At 33.7% G+C, this 26,425-nt stretch overlaps 3 protein-coding genes across 8 annotated transcripts; 1 reads left to right on the top strand and 2 right to left on the bottom strand.

Moving 5' to 3' along the window:
• Window positions 1-8,276: 8,276 nt before the first annotated feature.
• LOC111424710 (microtubule nucleation factor SSNA1-like) lies at window positions 8,277-8,895 on the bottom strand. 2 transcript variants are annotated; one of them, XM_023058345.2, is made up of 3 exons: window positions 8,710-8,895; window positions 8,456-8,655; window positions 8,277-8,402 (listed from the first exon to the last, which is right to left on the bottom strand). In XM_023058345.2, the coding sequence occupies exons 1-3, from the start codon at window positions 8,759-8,761 to the stop codon at window positions 8,352-8,354; spliced, it is 303 nt and encodes a 100-aa protein (XP_022914113.2). In that variant the 5' UTR covers window positions 8,762-8,895; the 3' UTR covers window positions 8,277-8,351. The 2 variants fall into 2 exon arrangements, with proteins under 2 accessions (XP_022914113.2, XP_022914112.1); XM_023058344.2 differs by having other exon boundaries at window positions 8,277-8,409; window positions 8,710-8,893.
• Window positions 8,896-9,395: 500 nt separating this feature from the next.
• Window positions 9,396-10,324, top strand: LOC111424881 (uncharacterized). The gene is made up of 4 exons (XM_023058603.2): window positions 9,396-9,524; window positions 9,596-9,655; window positions 9,760-9,981; window positions 10,032-10,324. The coding sequence occupies exons 2-4, from the start codon at window positions 9,653-9,655 to the stop codon at window positions 10,242-10,244; spliced, it is 438 nt and encodes a 145-aa protein (XP_022914371.2). The 5' UTR covers window positions 9,396-9,524; window positions 9,596-9,652; the 3' UTR covers window positions 10,245-10,324.
• Window positions 10,325-26,416, bottom strand: LOC111424879 (phosphodiesterase 4D interacting protein centrosomin). Of its 5 annotated transcripts, none has more exons than XM_023058598.2 (10): window positions 26,286-26,416; window positions 20,061-20,116; window positions 18,047-18,243; window positions 17,827-17,997; window positions 17,633-17,767; window positions 16,392-17,483; window positions 15,242-15,328; window positions 12,853-15,186; window positions 11,452-12,247; window positions 10,325-11,069 (listed from the first exon to the last, which is right to left on the bottom strand). In XM_023058598.2, the coding sequence occupies exons 1-10, from the start codon at window positions 26,330-26,332 to the stop codon at window positions 10,828-10,830; spliced, it is 5,157 nt and encodes a 1,718-aa protein (XP_022914366.2). In that variant the 5' UTR covers window positions 26,333-26,416; the 3' UTR covers window positions 10,325-10,827. The 5 variants fall into 5 exon arrangements, with proteins under 5 accessions (XP_022914366.2, XP_022914365.2, XP_022914367.2 ...); XM_023058597.2 differs by lacking the exon at window positions 26,286-26,416 and adding an exon at window positions 25,629-26,031; XM_023058599.2 differs by lacking the exons at window positions 20,061-20,116; window positions 26,286-26,416 and adding an exon at window positions 18,415-20,023 and having other exon boundaries at window positions 16,392-16,942; window positions 17,003-17,483.
• Window positions 26,417-26,425: the final 9 nt, after the last annotated feature.

Here is a 26,425-nt window from a genome sequence, read left to right on the forward strand (position 1 = left end):
CCTCTTGTATTGAGCATGCTGCTCATCACGTTGAAGTGACCAGCTTGCATAGATATGGACCATTTTCCCTAATACAGTCTACTAGCAAATTATAATTAGCAGCTTTATTATTGCCTAAAAAAACCATTGACAACTTCTTTGAAGCAAATCCAAGCATCTCGGTCATCCCAAATCATGACATTTTCAACAATTAAAACGAATTCAACTTCGGAAATGACTTTCAGCTGACCGACAACAAAACCTTGCAGATCTGTGTAATGGGCATATCATAAATGTTGGCGAACCATTTAGGAGTAAATTAGACGTGCCCAGATTTTTGTTACATTCTGGAAAATTATAAAAAATAAAAGTTGGTTACATTACATCGTAATTATTGTTAAGCAGTAATTGACAATAATTAGAAACGTTTTAATTCAAGACGCGTGGGAATCTCAAGAACGAAAAAGACAAGGTCATGAATACGCCTGCAATCTGCTTTTCCCCTCTCTAAAAACAAAAATAATCATAACTCATCAAAATTGAACCTAACGAATATGATTTGTACGAGAATATATAATCATCCAAGTAAAATAAAAAGAATAAATGTAGAATTATGTTGAGTGAGAAAGTGAGTTACGAATAACAAGTTTCGTTTGTGTATTACATTGTGTTTAATTTATTTTTTTTTCTTGCGATTGTTCCTATGGTTGGCATTTGCAGCTTTGGCGTTTCGTTCTGACCTTCCGTGTCATCTACGTATCTAATGGTACGCTCTGGTCGTCACCTTGAATGCCAACTGTGGCCATCTCGCGCATAAATTACCTACGATCCAGGCGGAAAATGTTTTGCCCCGGTACTCCATCCTTTTAAACATGCGTTTCTAACACGCAAACGTTTCGTTCTGGAATTTATAAAAACACCTTCTTCTTTTCTTATTTTAATTTCCTTTTTTATAAAAATTACTTATTTTCAATCATTTATTACCGTTAGTTATATGTTGTTGACGTAAAGTGCGATAAATAATATCATAAAAATAAATAAAGGTTGAATTTTCAAGATATTTGTAACTTTAACTAAAATATGCTGCGTATAAAATATTCGTTCTGATAACAATTTTTTATGCATTCTTTATAATTCAAGGGAAAAAGCTAGAAAATACTTCAGGTAAAGATTGTTTCCACCAAGATTAATGTATCATCGAATTTATTTATTTTTTAAATTTTTTTGTGCCGTTTCCGAAGTTGTAGACCTTGATGCATCTTGATTTTCTTTTTTGTGGTTTATCATCCTCCTTTTTTTGCGCTATCCTCGGTGAACCACTCTCCATTTACGGTCACAGTTCTCAAGAATTATCGCAATAACAAATGGGCCTATACATCACCTTAACAGTCGCGCACAAACAATAATTTATCGACTGTTTTATCATTACCTTAATTAGTTTTCTTTGATTCTTACCTAAAATTCTTTTCTTTTTCTTCTTTTTATAATATAATAATAATAACATTATTTTTCGAAAAATAGTTTCCCAAAATAATAAGACAATACAATATTAGTAACATAAATGCAGTATTATAATATTCCAATAGAAATAAATCAATATCAATATGACAAGATGAAAAAATCTATCGTACAAAATATGACTGTGTTAATCATATTTGAGTAATCGCTTTGCCAGATTTGAATTAACTGTTTACATGTTCTCGCTTGTCTATGGATGGGTTGGGATTGGTTGTGGATTAGATGGGTTCCATTAGGTTTGTGTGAAATGAATCTGGAATTGGCTTAGGGTTGGGTTAGATTGGGTTTGGGTCACGTTTGTGTGAAATTGATGAGGAATATATTTTAATTGGCTTAGGATTCGATTAGGAGGTGTGGTTTACATATTTACTGCCTCACTTGCTTGGGGATGGGTTGGGTTGGGTCAGGTTTGTGTGGAATGAGTATGGATGATTTGGAATTGCCGTAGATTTGGGTTAGGAGGTGTGGTTTACATATTTATTGCCTCATCTATTGTGGATCATGTAAGTCATGAGAAACTAAATAGAAAAGAAAGAAACACGACAGAATTATATCAACACTATCCCATAGCAAAAACAGAATGAAGAAGTAAATATTCTAAAAAAAGACGCTAAATAAAAGCCGTATTATTTATAAAAGAAGACCAAATTATCCCAAAAAGGTGACATATTATGGAAGATGGCATAAATAAGGGAAAAAAATTGACAGATGCTCAGAGAGAACGATGCTAAGTCTAAACTAAATATAGAGATATCTAAAAGATATCTAAAAAAGATATCTAAAAGATATCTAAAAAAGATATCTAAAAGATATCTAAAAAAGATATCTAAAAGATATCTAAAAAAGATATCTAAAAGATATCTATGGATTATTACGAATATGAAGGATTTTTAATTCTTCCCAGACAGCTATCTAAGCATTTCTTGGTATTTCCAGGAGATTTTCAAAACATTTCAACGGATTTTCAAGTATACCATAAAAATTTCTCAGAATACTTAAGATTATCTAGGATTTTGCAGAGATTTCTACAGAATTTCAAGTTTATAGAAGATTTTATAATAATTTCCAAACATATCTAGGGATTTTGAAACGATTTCCAAACATTTGTATATACTACTAGATATTTCTAAAAATTTTAAGGAATTTAGACATATTTTCAAAGCTATCCAGGGATTATTACGAATACCGAGGATTTTTAATTCTTCCCAGACACGCATATGCATTTCTTAGTATTTCTAGGAAATTTCCAAAAATTTTTATATACAACTAGGTATTTAGGCACATTTTCAAAGATATCCAGCGATTTTTACGGATAACTAAAGATTTTTGTAGTATTTCCAGAAGATTTCAAAAGCCTTCGACTCTGTCGATTACGATCTTCTTCTTTCTATACTTTCATCTATTGGTTTTTCTTCCTCGAGTCTTTCATGGTTTCATTCATATCTTTCGCATCGCACGCTGTGTGTCCGTGCCAATTCAACCTTTTCCAACCGCTTTGAGCTTTCTTGTGGTGTGCTCCAGGGCAGTGTTCTCGGTCCGTTGCTGTTTTCTATCTTCATTGATAGTGTCACCAAGGTTATTTCTTCAAATTTTCATCTTTACGCGGATGACCTGCAGATCTATACCGATACAACAGTTGATGACTTTCCTCAAGCTATTGAGCGAATTAATAATGATCTTGCGAGAGTGCTTGAGTGGTCTAAACTATACGGTTTGAAGCTCAATGCTAATAAGACCCAAGCCATAATATTTGGTACAAATCCTCTACGGGGCAGGGTGGCTACTTTTGCTAACTCGCAACTTCTACTTGGTGACACCGTCATTAAATTTTCGGATGTAATTAAGAATCTTGGAGTTATGATGGACTCTGCACTGTCTTGGCGCCCTCAGGTTCAGGCGATTTGTAACAGGGTTTACTCTTGTTTCCACTCCCTCCGTAAGTTTAAGTGTTTTCTTCCACCTTAAGTTCGACGCAACCTCTGTTATTCGCTGATTTTTCCACATCTTGATTATGCAGATACGGTTTGTACTGACCTGTCGATATCTTTGTGTAATAAACTCCAGAGATTACAAAATAATTGCATACGTTTTATATTCGATCTTGGGAAATATTGTCATATTACTCCTTACCGCAATAACTTACGTTTGCTTACTTACGTAAACCGTCGGTCCTTCCGTGTGTTAACAAGTCTCTATAAGATTATTAAGACTCAGCGTCCACAGTACTTATTTAATAATTTTAAATTCTTATCATCACACGAGCGTCCCACTCGTTCGCAATCGGACTTAATTCTTCTATTCCCAATACATCATACGAATTTGTACCACAGGTCATTTACGCTGTACGCCATATCCCTCTGGAATGGTCTCCCCATGGATATTAGAAACGCTCCAACCCTGTCATCTTTCAACACTTGTCTTACACATTTCCTCTTCTCCCGTCAAATTGCGATCTTGTAATATTTTACTTCCTTTTCTTCTTTTCTACTTTCTTGCCTATGTTCCTTATTCACCTTCTTTCTTTTCTGCTTTGTTACTCTGTGCATTTCTTACACTTTTCTTCCCTCCTTTTTGTTGTGTTTTTTTTTTCTTTTTCGCTTTTGGCTAATTATGCGTGCCTTAATTACTTACTATTCTGTATATCTGGTGGTATCATTGTAATATAGTTTAGACTGGGTCGATTGGAAGATATCGTCTTTGGCGATAAATCGTTCCGTTTGTCAGAATTGAATTTATGATTTGTTTTCCACTGTCACTGTCAAGGTTATAATCAACTTTGCTTTTTTTTTTCTTGTTACACTACCGCCGCTAATATAGGATAATTATAATTTCAACTGATTTTTCAATTCCTAAGATTATCTAGGATTTTGAAGAAAACTTTAAAAAATTGTTATTTTACTTAATATTGAAAGTACTGGAAGTCGATAAACTACTTGGAGTAAACAAATAGTTCTTCAAGTACTTCTTATGTCAAACAAATAACAAGTATCCAGTACATTTTAAGCTAAATACTGAAAGTACAAGTATTAAGTATCTACAATTTGAAAGTACTGGCAGTAAACTACTTAAAGTAAACAAGTACTGAATACTTTACTTGCAGTACATTTTTACTGCAAGTAGCTCAACTCTGTGTGCTAAAGTACAAAATTATGACAATGATAGCCAAAAGCAAAAAATATATGGTTTTTGATACCACAACATACCACGTAGAATCATCTGGTGTGTTGAAAGTACAATCCCATTCTTCTTTAGTTAGAGTTGTTAAGCTGTTTTTTACTTAAAAAACTCTATAAAATTCCCAAAGAAAGCGTGTACTTTGAGTGTTTTTATTTATACTTCGGGCAGCCGAAGTCTTCGAAGTCGATTAACTATGCATAAAGAGGAAGTTGAAGGTTTATTGTATGAACCTTATGGGAGACAGTCCCAAAATTTAAAAAACCAGTTTTCCATCGCCTTTTATTCTTAATTAACGTATTTACATGTAGTTAAATTCAAGATTTGTTATAACGGTCTCCTTGTATATTTCTTTTGTGCCACACAATTTGTTTTCTCCTCGTACTCAAAAACTGGTTCCTTTTAGAAAAATCACCCGTTCTGGTTTTCATGTGAATTTTACATTTTTATAAATTCCTTGCACGTGCTTATACGAGCGAATCGGAAACGACCCTCTTCCACATCGTCAAGAGACGAAAATCCCTTCCGTCCTTCGACTTCGTTAAACCCCCCTCTTTAGCTATTGACCCAGTTGCAGCGCGTCAACGTGCACTTTATCGACTATTCCGGTGCTTTGCGTGTCCTTGACCCGTGTGCTGCCTCTCTGTGTGGATGAAATTGTCCATGTCAAGGTCTTCCGGAATGACAAGAAAACATGCATCCTTATTTTCAAAAATTGAGTTGTATATTTAAATCTTTCAATTAATTTATTAAATTGTGATAACGATGTGTTTTAGTTTTGAATACCTTGATGAACCAATTTAAATGTTGAAGGTCAGACAGATGATCGTTTAAGTTAATTGGTACTTTAGTGAAAATGTAATTTGAATATTTAACCAAAGAAGGTAAAGGAAAAGAACTGATGATCTGACGGGTTAATCATGGTTATAATCGAATTTTAATGGCTCACCAGGAAACTGCAAGGAGAATGAGAAGAATTGGAGTGGAAGGGCTACTCCACGAGCACAAAAAAAAAATTGCCAAAGAAACAATGCATCATCTCTAAATACCAGCTGTCCTTGGAACGTTGCAAAAAAAGAATATCGCGTACGAATGCAACGAAGGGAATGAGAAAAACCCCTCTCTCCACATCCGTACTCAGATGACCTTCAAATCTCAACTTCCGACAGCGAAGCGGCCGACCATTTTCAAAACAAGACCCCCCTAAAAAGCACGTCTGGCAGGATATCTACGAATAGAAATGTATAAGACAGGAAATGCAATTTGGAAGCGAAAAAAATTGCCACAAATCATTAACTAAAAATAAAACAAAAAATTTGTAATAACAATAATTAAAAAAAATCAAATAATTTCAAGATGATTTTAAAGTTCTTGAATGCTAAAATTAAACGAACATAATAAAGTAACCTTGAGTCTCGTCCTAAACGAAACGGGTTCGCTCACTAAAGTTACGATTTATTCTCTTTGCGAAACTTAAAATATAACTATTTTTAGTAATTTTAATGAAACCTTAATATGCAAATAAAAATCTGAATGTTTCAAATTCCTTTTAGATGAAAATCTCTAATATAACACCTACGTGAAAATTTCATTCGTCAGGACGAGGTGTGGCAGAAATATAAGGATGCGCAGTTGGTGAATAAACAAACGCACCGACCGGGTTTAGTCCCGAAAATAATCTACCTCATGACCTTCCCCAATGAGAAATTCCAGTTTAAAACAAAAATATTGGTGCAGATGGCACCGCGAGGTCTCGTAAATCAAATAGATTTTAATAAATCGCCTTGTTTAAAAAAAACTGTCCAACGATTTTACTTTTCGTAGTTGGAAAATATGCGGAGTTTGCAGTTTAAAATTCAGGTCAAACTCAATTTTTGCATAACCAGCTTTTTCATGTGTAAACATTAGCAAATTTCTTAATAAAATTAATTGGAGCGGTATAATGACGTAATTATAGTTTATGGTCTTTTTAGATGTTCTGCGTCCCAATTATCATGAATGATATTTATCACCTTCGAAGTTAGCTGCTCTAAGAGATTATTTCTTTGGATATAAGACATTTTGCACATCATTGTAACTTATCGTAACTTGTCTAACGACGTCGGACTTTAAAACAGTATCCTGTTGAATAATATGATGTTTAATTTATGCGTTAAATTAATTTTTCTCTCAAAAATGGAAACATATTTCGCCGCTTGACATCATGAGGATGATCTGGAATTGGCTCAGGGTTAGGTTAGGAGGTGTGGTTTATATATTTACTGCCTCATCTGCTTATGGATGGGTTGGGTCAGGTTTGTGTGGAATGGATGTGGATGATCTGGAATTACAGAATTCTTGAACCAAAACATGCCTATTGTCTTCACCTGGTTTTTGTCTCAATGCCAAAGTATGGTTTTCTTTTTATATTTTCTGATATCTCTTCTTATTGCTTTAGATACTTGTTCATTTCTCTGATCTCTTCATTTGTGGTTGTTCTGTAGCTTTTCTTGCTTCTTCTATCCTGTATCAGTAGTGTAGTTATTCCACTGATTTTTCCGTCCTTTTATGTTTAGGGCAGTATTTTTCCTGACTTTTTGTTATAGCTGTGACTATAACGTTAATAATAATATACAATAATGCGTGAAAGTTTTGTCAAATCATGTCATCGATTTTATAAATTCGAATTTAAATATAAAACTTACCAGTGACACCTGTAGGTAAACACACGAAGTTGCATGAAAGAAAACAGATACCTGTTTGCTTAACCTCAAAAAAATTCACTTTATAACAAAGAATAACGTTTTTTTAAATTCTACAATAAAAACAACAAAGATTATTATTATCAAATATTTAAATGGAATGAAATAACGATTTTTAAATAAAATTTCGAATAAAATTGGAATTATTATTGTTTGAATGATAAAGTTAGGTTATGATGAAAATTAAGTTTTGTAAATAGCGGGGAAAGGAATGATATTAAGGTTAGAAAACGGTAATAAAAGTCGATTAAGTTAAGGGAATCCTGTGCGATTTGTTGAGAGAAATGCGGTCAGTGAACCAAATAACTCGACCCTGACTTTGCCATTGCCCTTTCCGAACTAGCCCACCGCAAAATTACCATGTTCTCGTCTATTAATAACATAAAACTACCCACGTACCTCTGTCCGTCGATTCCATGGTTCATCCGTCGACGTTCGCGACGGGTCCCCCTCGATGAAACGCGAGAAAACTCACCGTAAATCACAAAATATTATTTTAACCGTTCGCCGATCACTTTCCTTATAGTAAACATGGCCGCACTTGTGCATCGACTCTCTACTACATACATATACACGCGCACACACAGAGAAAGAAACTACTACCACAGAACGGAGCTGTGACCCGCTAAGCAAAAAAAAATAAAGAGTACAAAATTTAGTGCGAAAAAATGAACGGGGTACCACTTTTAGAAACTCCGTTATGTGACGCAATCGGTCGTTTACTTTTAAAACTTGCGGCTTTTTGTGATCGAATAAATATACGGCGAAAATCTCTGTTTACATAACGTTTTACCACTAGAGCCATTTGACACATTTTCTACCAGATGGCGCTGATAAAAACATAACAAATTAAAATAATTAAAATAACAATTAAAAAATGGTTTATTTCAATAAACAAATTCCTTTAATCATTTATTTTAATTTTATCAATGCGACTATCTAAAGAACTAGCTTCATGTTGTACCAAGTTGAGCAACGTTTGAGAACTATCTAAAATCTGAGATTAAAATTTATATAAACCATTAAAACGTTGTAAATTTTACCTTTTTAAAACCATTTTCTGCGTCTTTTATCATTCTATCGTAATTATCTCTAATATCCCTGTGATTATTTAGATTTGTATTCACAACATGAAGTTTATCCTGTAAAGCTTTTATATTCTTTTCTAAAATATTCTTATTATTTTCTTCACCATCGATAATCGTTTGTAATTTCTCCCTTTTTAATCTTAAATCTTCTAAACCTAAACAAAAAAAGGAATGTTGAGATTACTTATTTTGTTAACACAATTAATTACATTTAACTAGTTCTTGATTATAAGTTTGAAGAGCAGCTCCGTGTTCTGACATATTTATTGTTATTATCACAGTTATTACAAAAAATTATTTCAATAATTAATATTGTAGTATTGTTCTATATAATTTATGGACCACATTTATAGTGATTTTTGTACAATGTACACAATCGTGAAGTTAGTTACTATTTATGTCGATAAAACAGGGTGTTTTGTATATTAATTGGCGCTATGTATGAATTGTGAACAGAATGGATTTTTTTTTAATTAAAGTCTTAAACTTTAAAGTTTTTATTAAATGTAGTCTTTAACTATTCGACCTTGGATCTTTCGGACTACAGGTTCTAATTTCAAAGTCAAGGTTTTTTGAAAACTTTTAAAATTCAAATCTTGTGTTGCAAATGATTGTTTAAAAAGCTTTGATGATATCATGATATCGTTAGTTGGTTTAAAAGTATTATTTCTAGTCAATAAGAATCCTCCTTGCATTTTGAAGTTTTCATCATGTCGGTGAGGTCGTGGTGCAGATTATTCTTTGCATCTTTTACATATCTTGGGATGGGATGCTGAGAGTTTTAGTTCTTATTCCATATTCCAAGTGGATATGGAATCATCTTTAACCTCGTATACACTGGGTAATCCCCTGCAAATGAATCTAGCAATTCATCTATCAATCTATAGCAATTATGATGAATTTAAATCATTAAATCACGTGTTATCACTATTATGTATACATCTATTAAGATAGTAAGCATGAGAGGAAACGGATAAAATAAAGTATTTTTAATTAAATCACACTATTTGTGAAAATCAAATATGTATGTATTGATGTTGATTTTATTTCTCTATGGTGATGTTTGCATATAAACAAAATATTGCAAATAAACAGGTACAGGACAGTAATACAACGCGGTACAGGACGGTATAGGATTTCGTGCTGAACGCGATGGTGAGTGTATTTTGTCAATTCATCATGCACACTGATGCACACAAATCATGCAGTAATTTTTTGTGTTGTCAAATAATTTTTTATTTTCCCCTGTTTTTGGGTAGCCCCCAACTAAAGATAGTAAAAAAAATTTAGATGTTGAGAATTGTGATAAAGAACCAAAAGAAATCGTAGGTCAAAATCAGCAGGAATGCGAAACTGATACTGAAGAGAAACCATTACAAATCGATACGGAAAATGAAATCGCGATTACAAAAAATGAAAATGAAACTAGTTTGAAGGAAAGTCAAGCTGCGAATAGTAAAAGAACTGGTGATTTAATTGGAGTAAGATTTGCGTATTTTAATTTTGAGTTTAATAATTAATTTTTTTTTAGAATGTGACCCCAGCTAAAAAAGCTCGACCGAAACCTAAACCGGTTAAAATAGAAAATATGAAAGAATACGTTGATAATAATACTATTGAAAAACTTACAACAACGACTTTGTTTCATTGGTTGAAAGAAAGAAATTTACACTGTTCTACGAGAGATAAGAAAGCAGATTTAATACAAAAAATTAAAAATCAATTTGTTACCACAAGTTCGTAAATTATTATTTTAAATATCAGTTTAAGAAATAATTCATAACCCTTGTTACTTTTTATGAATAAAAGGTTAATAAAACCCAATTTGTAAAACAGTTTATGTATTTTGGAAAAAATGGTTCAACATTATGTACAAGACTTTTTAATTTATACACATGAACACTTACAAAACTATTATGTTATTTTTCGATCAACATTTTGCAATCTAATACTTTAAAAAACTTAAAAATCTTAACACGGGTCATTTAATTTCCACAGTTTTTTTGTACATTCTTTGTATTCGAGAACAAAACAAAAATAAATGCAACTTTACTCTTTCATTCAAATAAATTCACCTTCACAAACAGGAATGTACTCCTAAATCAGTCATAAAAAAGTGGATTAAATAATAGAGATATGCTTCCGTTTTTTTTTTATAAATAATATTTAAATCTAATTAACTCGAGCAAATTTACGTTTACCAAAAAAATTTTTTTAATCACCTATCTTTGTACAGCATAAAAAAGTCGTAAGCTAAAATAATAATGGACTAAACAAATATATACATAAAAAAAGGAAACAAAAAATTCCGGACAATACTATTTTTGTTACTGCTTTAAAACTTCATGATCTGAGCCGTTGTCTAAGTTCGCCTTCGCCTTACGCAACACCTGACTAGTCTTGTGAATCTGTTTGCAAATCGTTTTTTCAACTTGTTTTTTACGCTGGTTAGCCATCGTTAATTGACTAACCGTATCTTCTAGCGCTCGACGCGTTCGTAACAATTTCTTACGTAAATCGTTGTTTTCGTTTACCAGTTCTTTCGTTTTCGTACAACATATTTCATTATCTAAAAAATAATAAAAAGAAATTAATACAAAAATGTATAAACTTGGGTAATAAACGAATGAAAAATGCTCAATTTTATAAAATTTAAATCAACAGATAAAAACATCAAATTAACAGGGATAATCTCTGACAAATAGTCAGATAATAATTGACAAAGTCTCACTTTTTCACAGATTATTTAGCTTACTTATTTTCTTGATCCCCAGTGAACCTGTATCAAAGAGCATCAACTTCCAAACTCGTTGAATCGCTATCAACAAGGCACATCGAAGAGTCTAAAGAAAAAGAGCATTTTTCAGATTCTTTTTTATTTAAAAAAAAATTCCTTTTTGATTCTACATTAAAAAAAAAAATAAAAAGGAAAATATTGGGTAAAAACTTACTGCATGACACAACTTGGCCGTCGTCTTTACTTAATAGATTACTCATAGATTCCGTCAATTCCAATGTTTTCAAAAACGGTCTATTGATATTAACCGCGGCTTCCAAACTTGAAAATCGGCCGTGATCGCTTTCAATTCCAAGATCGGGAGATGAGTTAGCGTGTTGTCTATCGATTTCAGCGGATCCTGAAACAGCAGGACCTCCAAACACGTTTCTACCAGAATTATTGTGATCTTCGGAATACTCGGAATTCTCGGAATACTGCCTCTTAAAACTCGCTGGTACTGTTTTATTCAAAAATAGCTCCAATATGCGACTTGATGCCGGGTGGGCAACAGGCGTTTTAGATGTTTGTTGTTGATTATTTTGTTGATTATTATCGGTAGCTTGTAATCTCACCAATCGATTTCTAAGCTCGGCGTTGACTTGTTCGAGTTCCCCAATTCTCAATTCAAGCCGCGACTTTTGACTTTCAAGATGCGCCAATTGCTTTTGAAACGTGTCCTTCATATTTTCAAAATCGTCTTTGTACTCGCACACTTGACGGGCGAATTCCATTTCCTTTTCAGCAAATTCTTTAAGACGCGTATCTAGTTCCGTCTTTTCCGTTAGGATACGAGACTTTTCTAGTAAAGACTCCGAATGCGACAAACTAATTTTTTCTAATTCGCAATGCAACATACTTATTTTCGATTGATATTGGATTTCTGTGTCGTGTAATTGATGTTTTAAATGTTTTTCAGTGTCTTCTAAAGAGCGGATTCTATCTTCAGCTACTTTTACAACTTTTTTGAACTAAAAATAAATAAATAAATAAACTTATTTTGTAACGTGTAGTTGTTAAACAATATCTAAGCTTGTGATGCAAACGGGGTAAGTTATATAGATTTAATATAAAAAAACAAATAATAAAATTCTTATAATAAATTTTAAGTTTAGTAACTTCTAACTAACGCCATCTTTTGAACGATGATTGTATCTATTGGCAATTGCAAACTAAACAATTTGATTTTTAAACGTCAATTTGACAATTAAACGTCAACATCTTTAAAGAAAGTAGATATTAAAAAAAACTCAAAAATCAGTTAATTTGATGAAAAAAAACCTTATTGAAATATTAAAATTAACGAAATACTATAAATCAAAATATATTCGACATTCATCAAAAGATTTTCAAAAATTTAGGTTGGTATCATTTTAGGATGTGTTGTAAATTTAAATGTCAAAATGACGTTTAACGTTACGATGACACTTGTATGTCAAATTATTTATAAATTCGGATTTAACCATCTTAAAAGACTCATGGAATGTTTCTAGTTCTAGATTTAGTGTTAGCATTAGTTCTAATTGTTATTCTAGATGTATATTATATTAAAAAAAATTGTATTTAAAAAATTTACCTTTTCTAGTTCTTTTATTGATCCCATAACTTTATCAACTTCCACTCTTCGCATACATTCAGCATCATATTTACTCAACAATTCTTGATTATCAATCACCAACTGTTTAATTTGTAAATCAGCTTCATCGGTGATCCTTCTTATTTTCGCATCAGCCTCATCCCTAAACATTTTCAATTCCGCCTCAGCGGTACGTTCAAGTAATTTAAGCTTCATTTCGTAATTTTCGTCTTGTTCCCTGAGTTTTTCCTCAAAATCTAATTGTAATTCTTCTCGGACGCTTTGCTCTATGAATTGTAACTCATCCCGTAATAATTGCAATTTTTTCTCGGCATTAATACATTCAGTTACTAAATCTTGAGCTTTTTGTTCTGTGAATTTCAATTTTTCAATTAGTAATCCTTTTTCTAATTCAAGTTCGTTCATTTTATTTTGAGCATCTTTGTTTTTAAGATCAACGGTTTCTTGTAGTATTTTCTGCGAGGTTTTCACCTCTTCTATTGTTTTTTGAAGCTCGCCAAGTTGCATTTGCGTTTCTTGTTTTACCATTTCGGTCGATGCCAATTTCTTTTCAAGCATTTCAACATTTTCGAGGAGTTCATCTCTTTCACGTTTTAATTCCTCGTTTATTTCCATGTTTCTTTTTTGGGTTTCTTGCGATGATTCTAATTGGAGGGTAATTTCCGAACAGGTATCTTTTAGCATTTCTAATTCAGCTTCTTTTTCTCTTAATTTCGATTCCATCTCGCAAATTTGTTCGTGGAGATTTATTATTGTTTGGCGGTTTTCTGCCAAAATTGATTTCCTGGATACAACTAATCGTGAAGTGGAATTAGATTTTTCTGGGTCGTCTTCAGTGGAGGCTATATCTTCTCTTGATTGTGTTGGTGTTATACAATCGCCCAAACCGATTCTTGCTTTAGATACGGCTCTATCTGGTTCAGACCACGATTCAGTATCCGAATTATCAATCCCATACTTTGATTTATCAGCAGATCCGCTTATTTTAGTGCATACTAATGTTTCGTAGATTTGTTGAGACGATGGTTGTGCACCTTGCGATTCGGGAACAATAGATAATAACACATCCATAATTTCCTCGTCTTCTTTAATGCATTCATCGACTTTAACAACAGATAACATTTTTACTTCATTGTTATCGCCTTTTTCTAAAGAAACGCCCAATTTTTCCAACTCGATATCCCTAGCTTGAATGTCATTCTTTAATTTATCAATTTGCGATCTTAGCGTTGCAATAATCCCACCTTCTTCGCCTATTTGTTCTGTTTGACTAAAATGACTGTGATAGGTAAGGGAAATTTCCGTTGGGATTTTATTAACGTATTCGCTTTGATCGCCGTTTTCGTCACATTCGATTGGTGTTGTTGTGTTTAAAAGAGCTGAGAGGTTGGAGAGTTGCATCAGGCTTTGATTTGGGTTTAAAGATATAGATAGCGATAACGTGTGAGATATATCTAAGCTTTGATTAATAAGTTGTCGAAGTTTTTCGTTTTGTTTCGTCCCTAAAAAGCCCAAAACTGATTTCTGCTTAAGCAAAGAGTCCAAAAAGTAAGCCAACTCTTCCAGGCGTCTTGAAAGAATCGAGCACACTTCCAGGGCGTCCTGCCGAAGATTTTCACATTTCTCATTTTCTTCTCTGATCAATTGTACTTCATTTTCTAACTGCGATAATTTTTGTGTATCAATGATAGCTTTTTCAGTAGCTAGTTTGAGTTTATTATCATACTCGACCAATTGCGTTCGATAAAAGTCGCGTTCTTTGATCGAATCGTTTAATTTTAACTCTAACGAACACAATTCGAGACTTTCCTTCTTAATTATTTCGAAAGAATCATCTTGATGTCTCACGATTATCCCCAATTCAGATATTCTATCAGTTAAAACCTCCAATTGTTGAGTTTTTGATGATAAATCTCCTTCGAGTTGATTCAATTCTTGGTCTTTGGTTGCGATGATTTCGTTGTAACGTTTCGTTAATTTTTCAATTTCTCGATTCTTCTCCCAAAGTTCTTTGTTAACGATTCCTTGAAGATCACAGGTCCGCTTCTTAAGTTCCGATTCGAGCTTTTCAATCTCACGGTCTTTTTCTTCAAGTTCTTTGATGAAGAACGAGGCTGGCTTTTCGTTACCCACATCAGACTTCTCCCCCATTCCTAAAGATTCACTCGATATTCCCTGGGATAACGAGAGAAGTTCAAATTCCAAGTCGACAATTCGATTTTCGCGAGTTTTCAGTTCAGCCTTGAGCGATTCACATTTACATTCAAGATCTTCGAGTTGATTTTTCGTTTCTTCAACGGTACTTATCAAAACCTATTTAAAAAACAAAAATGTAATTAATCTATTTTCACTACAAATTAGATTTTACCTGTTTTTGTTCCTCTAAGTTATCTGTAAGTTCTCTGTATTGTTCTAGTAACAACTTAGGGTCCTCAATCAAGTCAGGAGCAGATGTCTGTATGTATCAACAAAAAAAATATTGAATTATGCGTTAAGCTAAATGAAATAAAAACCTTAATCAAAATTTGCATGTCTTTTATTGCGTGTAATCTAAATACATTTGTTATTACAGAAAAATTTAAGATAAAGATTTTTTTTTGTGTTAGTTTTCTTTACATACAAATTTTGCGGAAGGGTTAACAGTTGGGACATTGCTCGTAATTACAAATTAGGCATGATTGTTAATATGGCGTTGACAATTTCAGACCAAAACTAGAAAGAAGTGGTAAATTGTATCTTTAAGCAAATTCGATTAAAACTCAAAAATACATGCACAAAAAAAATACCTCGCTACTACTCGCCGAGGAACATATGCAAGAAAACATTGCCGGAATTTTTTACCTTAAACCTCGCGTCAACAATCAATAAAGCAAAATAATTAAAAATACTAAATAATTTAACCAAAAGTAGTAAATCCCACCCTACCAATTTTGATCAATCCCGTTTTGATTAAGTTAAACTAATTTTTTCATCAACAAAGTCTAAAATTTTATTGAACAGCACACTGTAAGAAGACTCAAAACTGTATGGGAGAGGAAAGCTAAGACACCGGGTCCATTTCAAAAGATTCTATTTGAGTGACGCTATTTTTAGAGTGGTGTCAACGTTGCTCTGATGCACCGCAATAGGTTTCTCTTTCTCTCTCATTACTTATTTTCATTTCAGATATATTAAATTAAAAATAGATATTTTATTTACAAAGAAGACAAAACATTAATAAAAATACTACAGGTGATTTAAAATTTTAAATACTCAAAAATTATTTCACGAATTGTAACAAAATGACATTTCAATTAATATAACTCGCCAAATTGATACTAGATGTCGCAAATGTCTTATTAACCCTTGCTTATTCGCTCAGCATCTTTAATGTTGTTAGTTTAAAAATTGGAACCCGCCAATAATTAGTTCTATATAAAAAGCGCTAACTCATGCAATTAAAATTAAAAGCAAAAAAAAAATAAAGCAAATATCTAATTACATTAGACAAATCAATATTTAGTAATTTTTTGGGCTACCTCATTATTTGTAACGACTTCAATGCTAGAAGTCTTGCTGACGTCGGTTCTTGAATTTACGCTCTTCTTACTATGATTGGGCGATAAAAGGTGAGTGGACAAGGATTCCACCATGCTAAGATCTTTAAAAGGTGTCTTCCTAACTTTTTCTGATAGCTGATCGATTTCAAAATCTTTTTTTGTAATAATCGATTTAAGTTCATCAATTTCTCTAGTGTTCTTTTTACGAGTTTCGCACATAAACTGGATAAGTTTACACGCTTTAAGTTGATCTTGTTCGAGCTTGGAGATTTGCTTCTGGTAATTTCCAATTGCTTGCTGTAACTGATCAAGACTGTGTTGTTTTAAATCTGGCGTGGTAACGGCGTAGTTAGACGAACATTCGGCCGGTGCGTGTGAAGGTGACTTGGATTGGACGCGATGACGTTCGAAATTTGGCGATGAAGATCGGGGTGAGAGTTTTAATTGCGATAGTGATGGCGACCTTGGGTTGCTGTATACATGCTCGTCGCCGGATGCGGTGTTGGCATTCCCTTTAGCCGGCTCGACAACTGCAAATTTATTAGCGTCAGTAAGCGGTGACTGAGGTTTACGCGCCCCATCGTTTTTACGTTGAACCTCGGTTTTGACCGCAACCTCGAACTGCGCCTGCATAATCGTTAATTTTTTCGTTAGCTGTTTCACCTCGTCTTCTAGTTCGATAATCCGCTTGTTCCGTTCGTAAACCGATAGCTTATGCTTCTCGATCTTGCGTCGTTCCAACGTTAGGTTAGCTTGGTTCTCGTTCAGCAATTTTTGAAGATCCTCGTTGTCGTGTTTTAAATCTTGCACCAAAAGGCACTTCTCTTTCAACTCCTTGGCGATGAAGTCAATGTCGTTTTTCTTTTCAATCAAATCATCTTCGAGTTTACTCACGCGTACGCGATAATTCGACACGATTTTATTGCGTTCTTCGATGTCGACTTGTTGTTTCTTTAAGGCGTTTTCTTTTTCTTTTAATTCCTCTTCAACGGACGCTAAATTACTACTTCTATTTTCTGTTAGCTGTAAAAGGTTGTCCAAATCACGCGCGTTTTCTTTCGATTTTTCCAGCTAAAATAAATTAAACACTTTAAGAATATAGAACAAACACTTAAGAGCACGTTGTCACAAATGGCCAATTTTTAACAAGACTAAAAAAACGTGTTATTCATGTTACATCTCTTTCGTTTTATTTGTTATCCTATTTTATTTGTACTTACAGCGTTTTCAAGTTCTTTTATTTTATTTTCTAATTCTTGTATGTAGGGTTCATGACTGCAATGTTTCTCAAAGTTTCTTTCATAAAATTCTTTATCATCATCAAAACCACGATCACCATGATCTCCCGTAGCATCCTAAATACATAGTATTCAATAAAAATGATTTTAGAAATAGAAAAATAAAAATAACTTACATCATACTTCTGTTGGAGCGAATCTAATTGATTCTGTAAGTTATTAACTTTCTGTTGGAGTTCATCTTTCACTTTAATGTGTTCTTCTTCATCCAACTCCATAGCCTTCACAGCTTGACATAAGAGATCCTGTTTCTCTGCAAGCTCTTTCTTATAACTCTCCACTTCCACCTACAAAATAAGAAAATTAATAAAGTTATTTATAATAATAAAAAATTACCTTTAATTCAATATTTTTTTTAATCGCATTTTCTTTATCCATGCCAAAGTTTGTCCCCATCCGCTCCTCAAGGAAATAAATCCTCAGCTTAAGATTGAAGTTTTCTTTCCGAAGAGCGGTAAGAGTTTCTTCAAACTCCTTAACTGATCGGCTACGGGCTTGCCCGATATTCGAAGTTTGATATCCACCAACAGCATCTATAAAGTTAAACAAAAAATGATTACATTTTGTAACAAACTAAATAAATAAAAGTGCTACGATTCTTAACACAGTGTTTGAAGCGTATAAGACATATTTATCAACATTTATCGACATGACAGTGATTAAAAGCGGAACGAGTGTACTCAATAAAAAAACCACCCGCTTACTCATAGAAGATAACGTTTCTGGGTCGGTCTCATCCTCAGTAGAACCCCTTGAGCAAATCGACGCTGTGGAGTGTGCGTTCATATCGTTTAAATTATTACCGTCCATTTTGAGCATTGATTTAAGTAAATCCTTGATATACAATCGTGCCATATCGCAGTACCACAAATCTTGAAAGAGTTAACGGCGCACCATAACACACACAATAAAATTGCCTAACGAATAATGTCTCAACCGTCCCTTCCGTCTGTAACGACGTCTGTTTTAGAGCAAAAAGGTGTTACCCACTGATGAAACCACCATCACCTGATGGTACTAGGTGCTTCTTAGTTCTTCGGCTCTCAGACGATAAGCAATACGCATAATTTCATTAAAACACGAAATTCCCAAAAGGGGTTGGTTTTCGATCATGGGATTTGGAGAGCGGGGCTAAAAAAAAAATTGGCCGAACATGAGAAAATGTGACAGAGCGAATTTTGTTATCAGTTTGAATACGCCAACTTAAATGTTTTTGTTTGTGTCAGAAAATAATAAACGATTGAAATAGAATATGGATTTACTCCAACTTAAAGAATGTTGGCGCCATTTCAATTATAAAACGGTCCGTTATCGCGATGTTAGTTATTCTACATGTTCAAGTCCTAAGATAAAAAGGCAAAGGTAATTCATATAAATAGGTCGACGCTTTTATACTACGGACGGCAATAAACCGAGGGCGCTACAATTAACTCCTGAATGAAAAAGGGTAACGTCGTCCTCCTCGGTACGTTTAATTCCAATTGACGCTAATCAAACATTGGATAATAGAAAAAGATAAAGTTTATAACGCTTTGTTTATTTCGATCGCAGTGTTTCTCCAGCTGTTCTCCAATCGTTTAGGGGGAGCTCCCGTTCGGAGGCAGTGTCAAGGCGAGAAAACCATTTGACTCATTCGATCACAGCCAGATGGTTTTTCTTACTTTTAACGGATTGTTTAACACGACCAAAATAGTTTGATCGATTCGATTATTTTTTTATCGTTTTTTAATGACACTCAGTGGCTTATTTAAATAAACACGTCCAAAAGAAGCTGTTATTTTCTTTTGACGTGATCAGTACCTTCACTGTTGATGGAATCCAAATTTAATCAAATTGGGAAAGATAAAAATAGGTTGTATTAAAAAAAAGTTTCAAATAAATGAATAATGAGATCGGTAGTGGTTTTCAAGGAGAACGCGAGTTGCTGTTGGCTAGCCAATGATGAAAATAACGTAAGAAACTTGGCAGATGTTTCTCTACCACCAGAGATTTTTCAATACACCGTGCCGCGACATTTTTCCATCGCATGACGTTTCTCCGTCTTTGTTCGGTGATGTACTCGGTCTCTTTCCGAATTTTGGCAACCAGCCAAAGGCAATTAGCGGACGAAACATCTTTAAATAACGACACGTAAACAACCCACGCCCTATGGAAAAATTTGCACCTTTACGACTCTTGTAAACCTTTTCCCATAATTTCCAAGTGACTATAAAAAAGTACTTATTATTTGTTGCTTCACAAAAGACTCACATCACGTATTTTTAAAAGAACAACCAAACAAAATTCTTTATCAAAACATTTCTTAATCTATTTTAAATGATTTCGATAAGAGTAATAATAGAATACTTACGGTTATAAGTACCATCAGGATCTAATGTTAATTCTTGTAATTGACAAGGACTTGTGCTGAAAAAAAAATCTTTGTTATTGATCAAATTCACATTTGGAAGATTTATAATAAACTTATTACAATTAAATATAGACTCCCTAAGAATAACTAAAGCAAGAAAAAAGTTTTTACAAACACTGTGTTCTAATTTTATTATATCAATATAATATATTTGATCATATTAAGCCTTCACACCTCACTATCGCCTCTCTCTTCCAATTTCCGCACCTCAGCACTACTCTTGCATCTCTCATCTTCTTCGTGCTCTTCCCTTCGGTGATACTCACTGCATTTTACTATGTATTAACAATCTAGGTAGCTCTCCTTCCATTCTGGCGACATGCCTAGCTCATTGCTGCCTCTGAATTTTTGTGTAACTGGTAACAGGTGTTGTATCAGAAAACATATCGGATATTCGATTTTCAGCTTTCTTTTAAATAGATCCATCTTCCAACCAAAAATTGCAATGGCCAAAATGATTGTTTTCCTTTTCATTCATTGCACCAATAACACGCTACAACTAATACAGCATTCACGAGGAGATCACTACTTATCGTGATTTCCGATTAACACATCAAAATAAGTGGTCTGGCTTATGACTTAACCAGGAATTGTCCACAAATGTAGCAAAACTAGTTAGAAGGAATTTTGCAACCGCGGGACAAAACATTCTTAGCTACACAGAATCACTCAATTTAAAACTCAAAAGCCTGTGTAGAAAGAGATTTGCTCTTTTCATTTGGTCTACTAATAACATACCCAGGACCATGTAACATGTGACTCCGTTCTATACAATACACTCTAATTAGCTATATGAAGTGCAGTCTTCTCGAACAATTGATAAGCGAGCAAACAATATTTTAATGCCAGTATTTGAAAACAGAACCAATACATATAAACTAGTGTCATGAAAATGTCACAGACAGTACCCTGAGGATATATATTGAAATGAATATAACTTGTGAAGGTAAAACCTTTTAGTATGTTATCAAGCAGAAAACACATCATTTCATTATTCTGTAATTGTTGTCTTTCAAATCATTTTACCCAGATTAATTTATATGATAGCAGTTTATCAAATTTAGACTTTTCATATCTATATAACTATATAACTTATTTATACGTACCCATATAACAATTATGAATAGTTTCATTAGTACTCTAACATTGTGTTGTTTCGCCACGCCAGCACAAATCTTAAATTTAGGTCATCTAAAACTGTATCAGGACAGCAATCAAGAGTGTTACTTTGCCAATAGCACGAACCGTTTGGACGGATCTTCTGCCATACAAAATTAATTCACTGCCTCAATAAAAACCCTTATTCGCGACTAAATTTATTTTTATCTAATAAAACGCGTATATTATAACCTCGACGGATCTAACGTGTCAGAATTTACTGTTTGACCTATTTTATTTTTAACGTCCCAATGCTAGGTCCGAAAATAAGCGTTAGGCGCCTTCGAGAACGAATCGCGTTTCTAAATTCAGGTTTAGCGTTTCCTCAATCCAGGTCTAAACGTTTCATTATTTTCAGGTTTAAAACGCATTGTAATTTTAGGTTTCATAATTCCAAATTCTAGTTTAATGTGGACTTGGATGAAAAAGATAATTGTAATCGCGGACCATTAAGAGTCGTTTAATTTAGTGGAAAAGGTGCTTTCCAAGGAGGTCCTGACAGTTAGATGTTGGAAACAACTGTGTGAGATTGTAACGAAACGTTAACCGTAACGGATTACTTCAGAAAGCTGCTGTTTATCCAGCTTCCACGTTAGGCGACGTGCGGTACAATTAGTGATTATCTCGACTTAGATTGTTACTAAGAAAAAAACTGGTACACAAACTATAAATGGTATTTTATAAAAAAGGATTTTAGAATACTATTTTCTTTCACAGCTTTTATGCAGGTACTTACATAAAATAGATAATAAAAAATTCTAATAACAACGGAAGTGTGCGCGTAAAAACGATAAGAACCCTCTTCCTTCTTTATAAAAGTGAAATGTGCCGCTTCAAATGAAATTGTTGAGTTACAAAAACATCCTGTTGAATTTCGCTTGTATTTTTTCTTAAAACCTCCTGGTTATATGAATACACAGAGGGCCGTCTTTCATCGCATTCGAGGGGAAATTAAAGCAAAACGCAACATCCTATATTTAGATCTGGGGAAAGAGCCTCTTCCTGTGCAATACAGACCAGAAAAAGGAGCAAAGGTGCACCTCGTCGCTTCGAATCGGCTTTGAAGCGCGGTTTATTTGCACTTTGTAAACTTAAACAAACAGTTAAGTAACGCACAATCGGGTTGCCGTCTTAATTAACGGGGTGCGCATCAATTTTATAAATACGATTTTGCAATCTCAAGACTTAGTCACGCGCCGCACACCTGGAGACGGATGTCATCTCGATGGTGGCTCTATATTTGTGCTTCTGGTCTCCAATTTTAAACGCGACAGGTTCCTTCTTCGTGTCGTCGGGTGTTGGGCTGTTTTGGGTGGTCTTTCGCCACCGAAACCACCTAGAATGACACACATGAACAAGGCCAATTTCATTGTTCCGGTTAATTAGACATGCCAATTTGTCCGTCGGGTTTGTCAACTTGCCAACAGTGCGTCAGGATCATTCTCATCATGGCCTTTGACCTTTTTTTTTAAGGAACATCTTGTACCTACATAACACCATAATTAAACTAAAAGATAAATTTCGAATAATTTACATTTAAATGTTTACGTTCGGAAAACGTTTGGAATTTAAAATTTCCGTGCCAACAATTTGTTTAAAAAGAGCTAACCAACAGATGGTGTTTATGAATTACGTCAAAGTTGAGACAAACTGTTTTGGCTGTGAAGCCAAAATCTTTTACGCCGGCAAACTTTTATGGTTCCTGCTAATACGTTTCCAACCGAAACGTACACGCAACATTTGAAATCGAACACCTGGAAGCGATAAACGGACAAACAAACAAAGAGATCCCGACTATGTTTGTTGATATTTGACCATCGGAAAATGTAGCCCAGTTTTTGGAACCCGTTGATGATACATTTCTCAGCGTCTTAAAACCGAACGTGTCTGTTAACTCAAGGGGCAATTAGGGGCGTTACAGTCCTCCTCGGCTTCTAACTTAAGTCAATTATCTATACTTTAGTATTCACGTTTTCCAAGTACACGCGTCTGGTCCTTATCGAACTATTTTCAAACAGAGGTATCTGATTTGCCTCGAAATCCAAACCGCTTTGAGAAGAGGTAAATTATTATTCTCCCGTCTAAATCGATTGCGGGGATGTTCACACCTTCAAGCTTCACTAAATAAATGTATATCCTTCTAAATCACTTGTGTCGACATATTATTGGTTAATTGAATAACAAAACGTCCTCGACAAACACTTTGTAAAACTTTTATGATCCAACAATGAATTCGGTTGATTGAATTAAGTATAAGATGAGTTTAAATCAGATGTATAAATAAAAATAACAAATAAATCTAATGAAAAACTTTGACTTGGAATTCTAAGATGCTTCTGGAAGCCTTTCCTCACACAAAATCCCAAAATAAACAACAAGATAACGAGAATTTGTCGAGGACCACTTCCGCGTTAAATTTAAAGCGTCATTATCGTACATAAATTTGCCCCCTTTCGGACCGAGCGGTGTTTTTCAAGTAGTAGCTGCGGGACAAAGAATTTGGACGGGCGTCGTCGCCGTCGGTTAAAAATTAAAATAAGCGTCGCGACGCCGTCCGCGACGTCCTGACTCGTGCACTGGGTCAGATAAACGACGGTTCGTTGAACTTAGAAATGCACACATTGAAATTTATATGCGTAACAAGCAAACATTAGAATAAGATAACATATTTAAAAAAGTATATTAGCTATATGGTTGGTGTGAAGTTAGCCAGAGATTCTATTCATACATCGAGAAACATGAAAAAGTATACAATAATTATTTAATTGATCAATATCATTTTCCATAGCTTTATAGCACTGCAAAACTCGAACTAACACTAGACCTAGAACTAGAAAGTTTCGGGTTTAGCCGTGCGTCTTTAGAAGCCTTCTTCAACAAATTAAATAAATAATAATAGATAATTTTGAAAGAGATTAAAAGAGAAGATGAAGAATAAAATGTGTACTATAGCAAGATAATAATCTAAAGCATACTGCTCCCAGAGCAAACAATTAGTAAGTTTATAACAAGAGTAATTACGATATTGCGTTCTCCTCTACAATATAGTAGAGGGCTCCACCATCTAAAAAGGAAACTATAATATTTTAATGTCATAATCACGGAAATGTGTCCAAGATGCTATAACTCAATGTTGAAGAAAATCAGTTAACTAAAAGTTGTTATCCATTGTTCTCTTGGCTCCAAACTGTATAGCCCAGTCATCCGGCCATATGAAGTAGCACATTTTAATTTATGCACTACTATAAACTTGGTTGCCAATTACTTGATTCATGTTTAAGTTGTTTTGTAAAGGCTCCAGGAGATAAAAATTTGCATAACATCACATGACATTGAAATATACTAGCCATATTTCAATCAGGTTGATATAAAACATTGAAATCAACTCTTTAGACGCTCAGTACTACAGGAAATATAGCAGGATTCAAAAAATTTCTCATCAGTCATTGAATTAAATGTTAATAAAGAAAAAAATCATAAATACAAAACCTCTGACGCAAGAATGACCCGCAAAGGCTACAACTGAGTCTTTAATATCGAAAATATTAAATTTATGTTCCGACTTCCTTAATAAAACTTAGATAATAGAAAGGAAATGACATCTAAAAAAAACCGTAGTCAACCGCAATTTTATCAAAAATTCGTTATCTCGCCCACATAGTATAATTTTCATATTTTTACTAACATTTTGACCCGGCGTTACAATCATTATTATTTATCTTAGAAGAACGGAATTGGCGCGATAAAAACGACCTCGTCGTTAAACACACTCGGATACAACCCATTGAGGAACGAGGTATTTATTTGATGTTTATTTATTATTGCCAAAACGCATTTTAGTAATAACTTTTCCAAGAAACGATTTTATAGCAACAAGTTCTATTTAAATGTGTTAAAAGTATGACGTAAACTTGGAATAGAACTCTCTTGGACACGTTTTGGGCGTCAATTGTTGACTATTAAAGGGTTTATTAATATTAATGGAAGGTTAGGTCAATGTTCTTGAATCTTGTTGTTGCTAATAATGTATTCAATAAATAAACCTAAAAAAAATGCACGCAATATTTAATTTATTTGAATTAGTACAATGGAAATAGGGAAAGAAATTGGAACAAGAACGTCATTTATCGGGCTTCCCTGGCGTCACCATGACGTATTTATTAGTTTTACAAAATAAGGTAAACAATATTATCAAAAAAAAGGTCTTTAACTTTTATTTGATCAAGAAAATACAAGGAATATTATTATGTCGTTAAATAATCACATTCAACCCCAATTCCACAAACACAATGACTCATTCTAAAACGTATATTAAACTAAAAATATTTTAAAGTGATCATTAAATCTTACCAAAAAGGACTAGTTGCAGAAGGTTGAGTAAGCGATTTCCTGGGGGGTGTCCTTTGCGCCCCATATTTATTATAATACGACATGTCTCTCTTTCACATTAAACCCGTTACATTTAGTTCACTGATAACAACCAACCCCTTGAAAAACCGAATGCTATGAAGCATCATAATATAATAATAAACGATACATTGTTATCGTTTTCAAAATTGAGTCACTAAAAACCACAAAACGCGCACATATTACAGATTATTGCTATTAACGTAAACGAAAAGAATACGTTGCTGAAATAAATAGCGCTAAATTGAAAAAAAAAATCGATAAGGTATCATACAGAACCGAGTCCTGTACTCGACTGAAACAGAGTTCGCTGATAAACAGAGTTCGTGCAGCATCAACACTCTTGGCTTTGGACCAAACTGCCAATGAGGGGCTTTTATTCTAATCGCACATGCGTAAAAAGAACTTCCGTTATTTTTCGTATGTATAATTTACGTTATCTATGAACTTATCAAGGTATACTTTACATAAACTATAACCAATCCAACAACTTAATAAGTATTAAAATAATATTTGAAAGATTTTAAATCAAAGGGGTTGATGTATTCGAAAAAATTTTAGGTTATGTTATCAAAAAAGTTAAAATAAAGAAGTACTTACATATCATTGAATGTCATACTCATCTCGGATGATTCCGGATCACCCATTTTACGATACTCTTGATACTTTTGATACTCTTCAAAATCACTTATAAAATAGGTAAAAACTACGAATCAGAAGAAACTTCTAAAAAGGCACTT

The sequence above is a fragment of the Onthophagus taurus genome, chromosome 6 (genome assembly GCF_036711975.1).
Source record: "Onthophagus taurus isolate NC chromosome 6, IU_Otau_3.0, whole genome shotgun sequence".
Lineage (NCBI taxonomy): Eukaryota > Metazoa > Arthropoda > Insecta > Coleoptera > Scarabaeidae > Onthophagus > Onthophagus taurus.

What these genes read in the sequence shown, in the direction of transcription:
- LOC111424710 (XM_023058344.2), bottom strand. Translation starts at nt 8,761, where the DNA reads ATGTCAGAACACGGAGCTGCTCTTCAAACTTATAATCAAGAACTAGTT. An exon ending in TAATCAAGAACTAGTTAAAT is followed by an intron (nt 8,656 to 8,709) that starts GTAATTAATTGT and finishes TTTTTTGTTTAG; the next exon opens with GTTTAGAAGATTTAAGATTA. An exon ending in CAGAAAATGGTTTTAAAAAG is followed by an intron (nt 8,410 to 8,455) that starts GTAAAATTTACA and finishes TTTTAATCTCAG; the next exon opens with ATTTTAGATAGTTCTCAAAC.
- LOC111424881 (XM_023058603.2), top strand. An exon ending in GAACTGGTGATTTAATTGGA is followed by an intron (nt 9,982 to 10,031) that starts GTAAGATTTGCG and finishes ATTTTTTTTTAG; the next exon opens with AATGTGACCCCAGCTAAAAA.
- LOC111424879 (XM_023058596.2), bottom strand. Translation starts at nt 18,565, where the DNA reads ATGGCACGATTGTATATCAAGGATTTACTTAAATCAATGCTCAAAATG. An exon ending in TAAAAGAACTTGAAAACGCT is followed by an intron (nt 17,484 to 17,632) that starts GTAAGTACAAAT and finishes AATTTATTTTAG; the next exon opens with CTGGAAAAATCGAAAGAAAA. An exon ending in ACTTAGAGGAACAAAAACAG is followed by an intron (nt 15,187 to 15,241) that starts GTAAAATCTAAT and finishes TTTTTTAAATAG; the next exon opens with GTTTTGATAAGTACCGTTGA.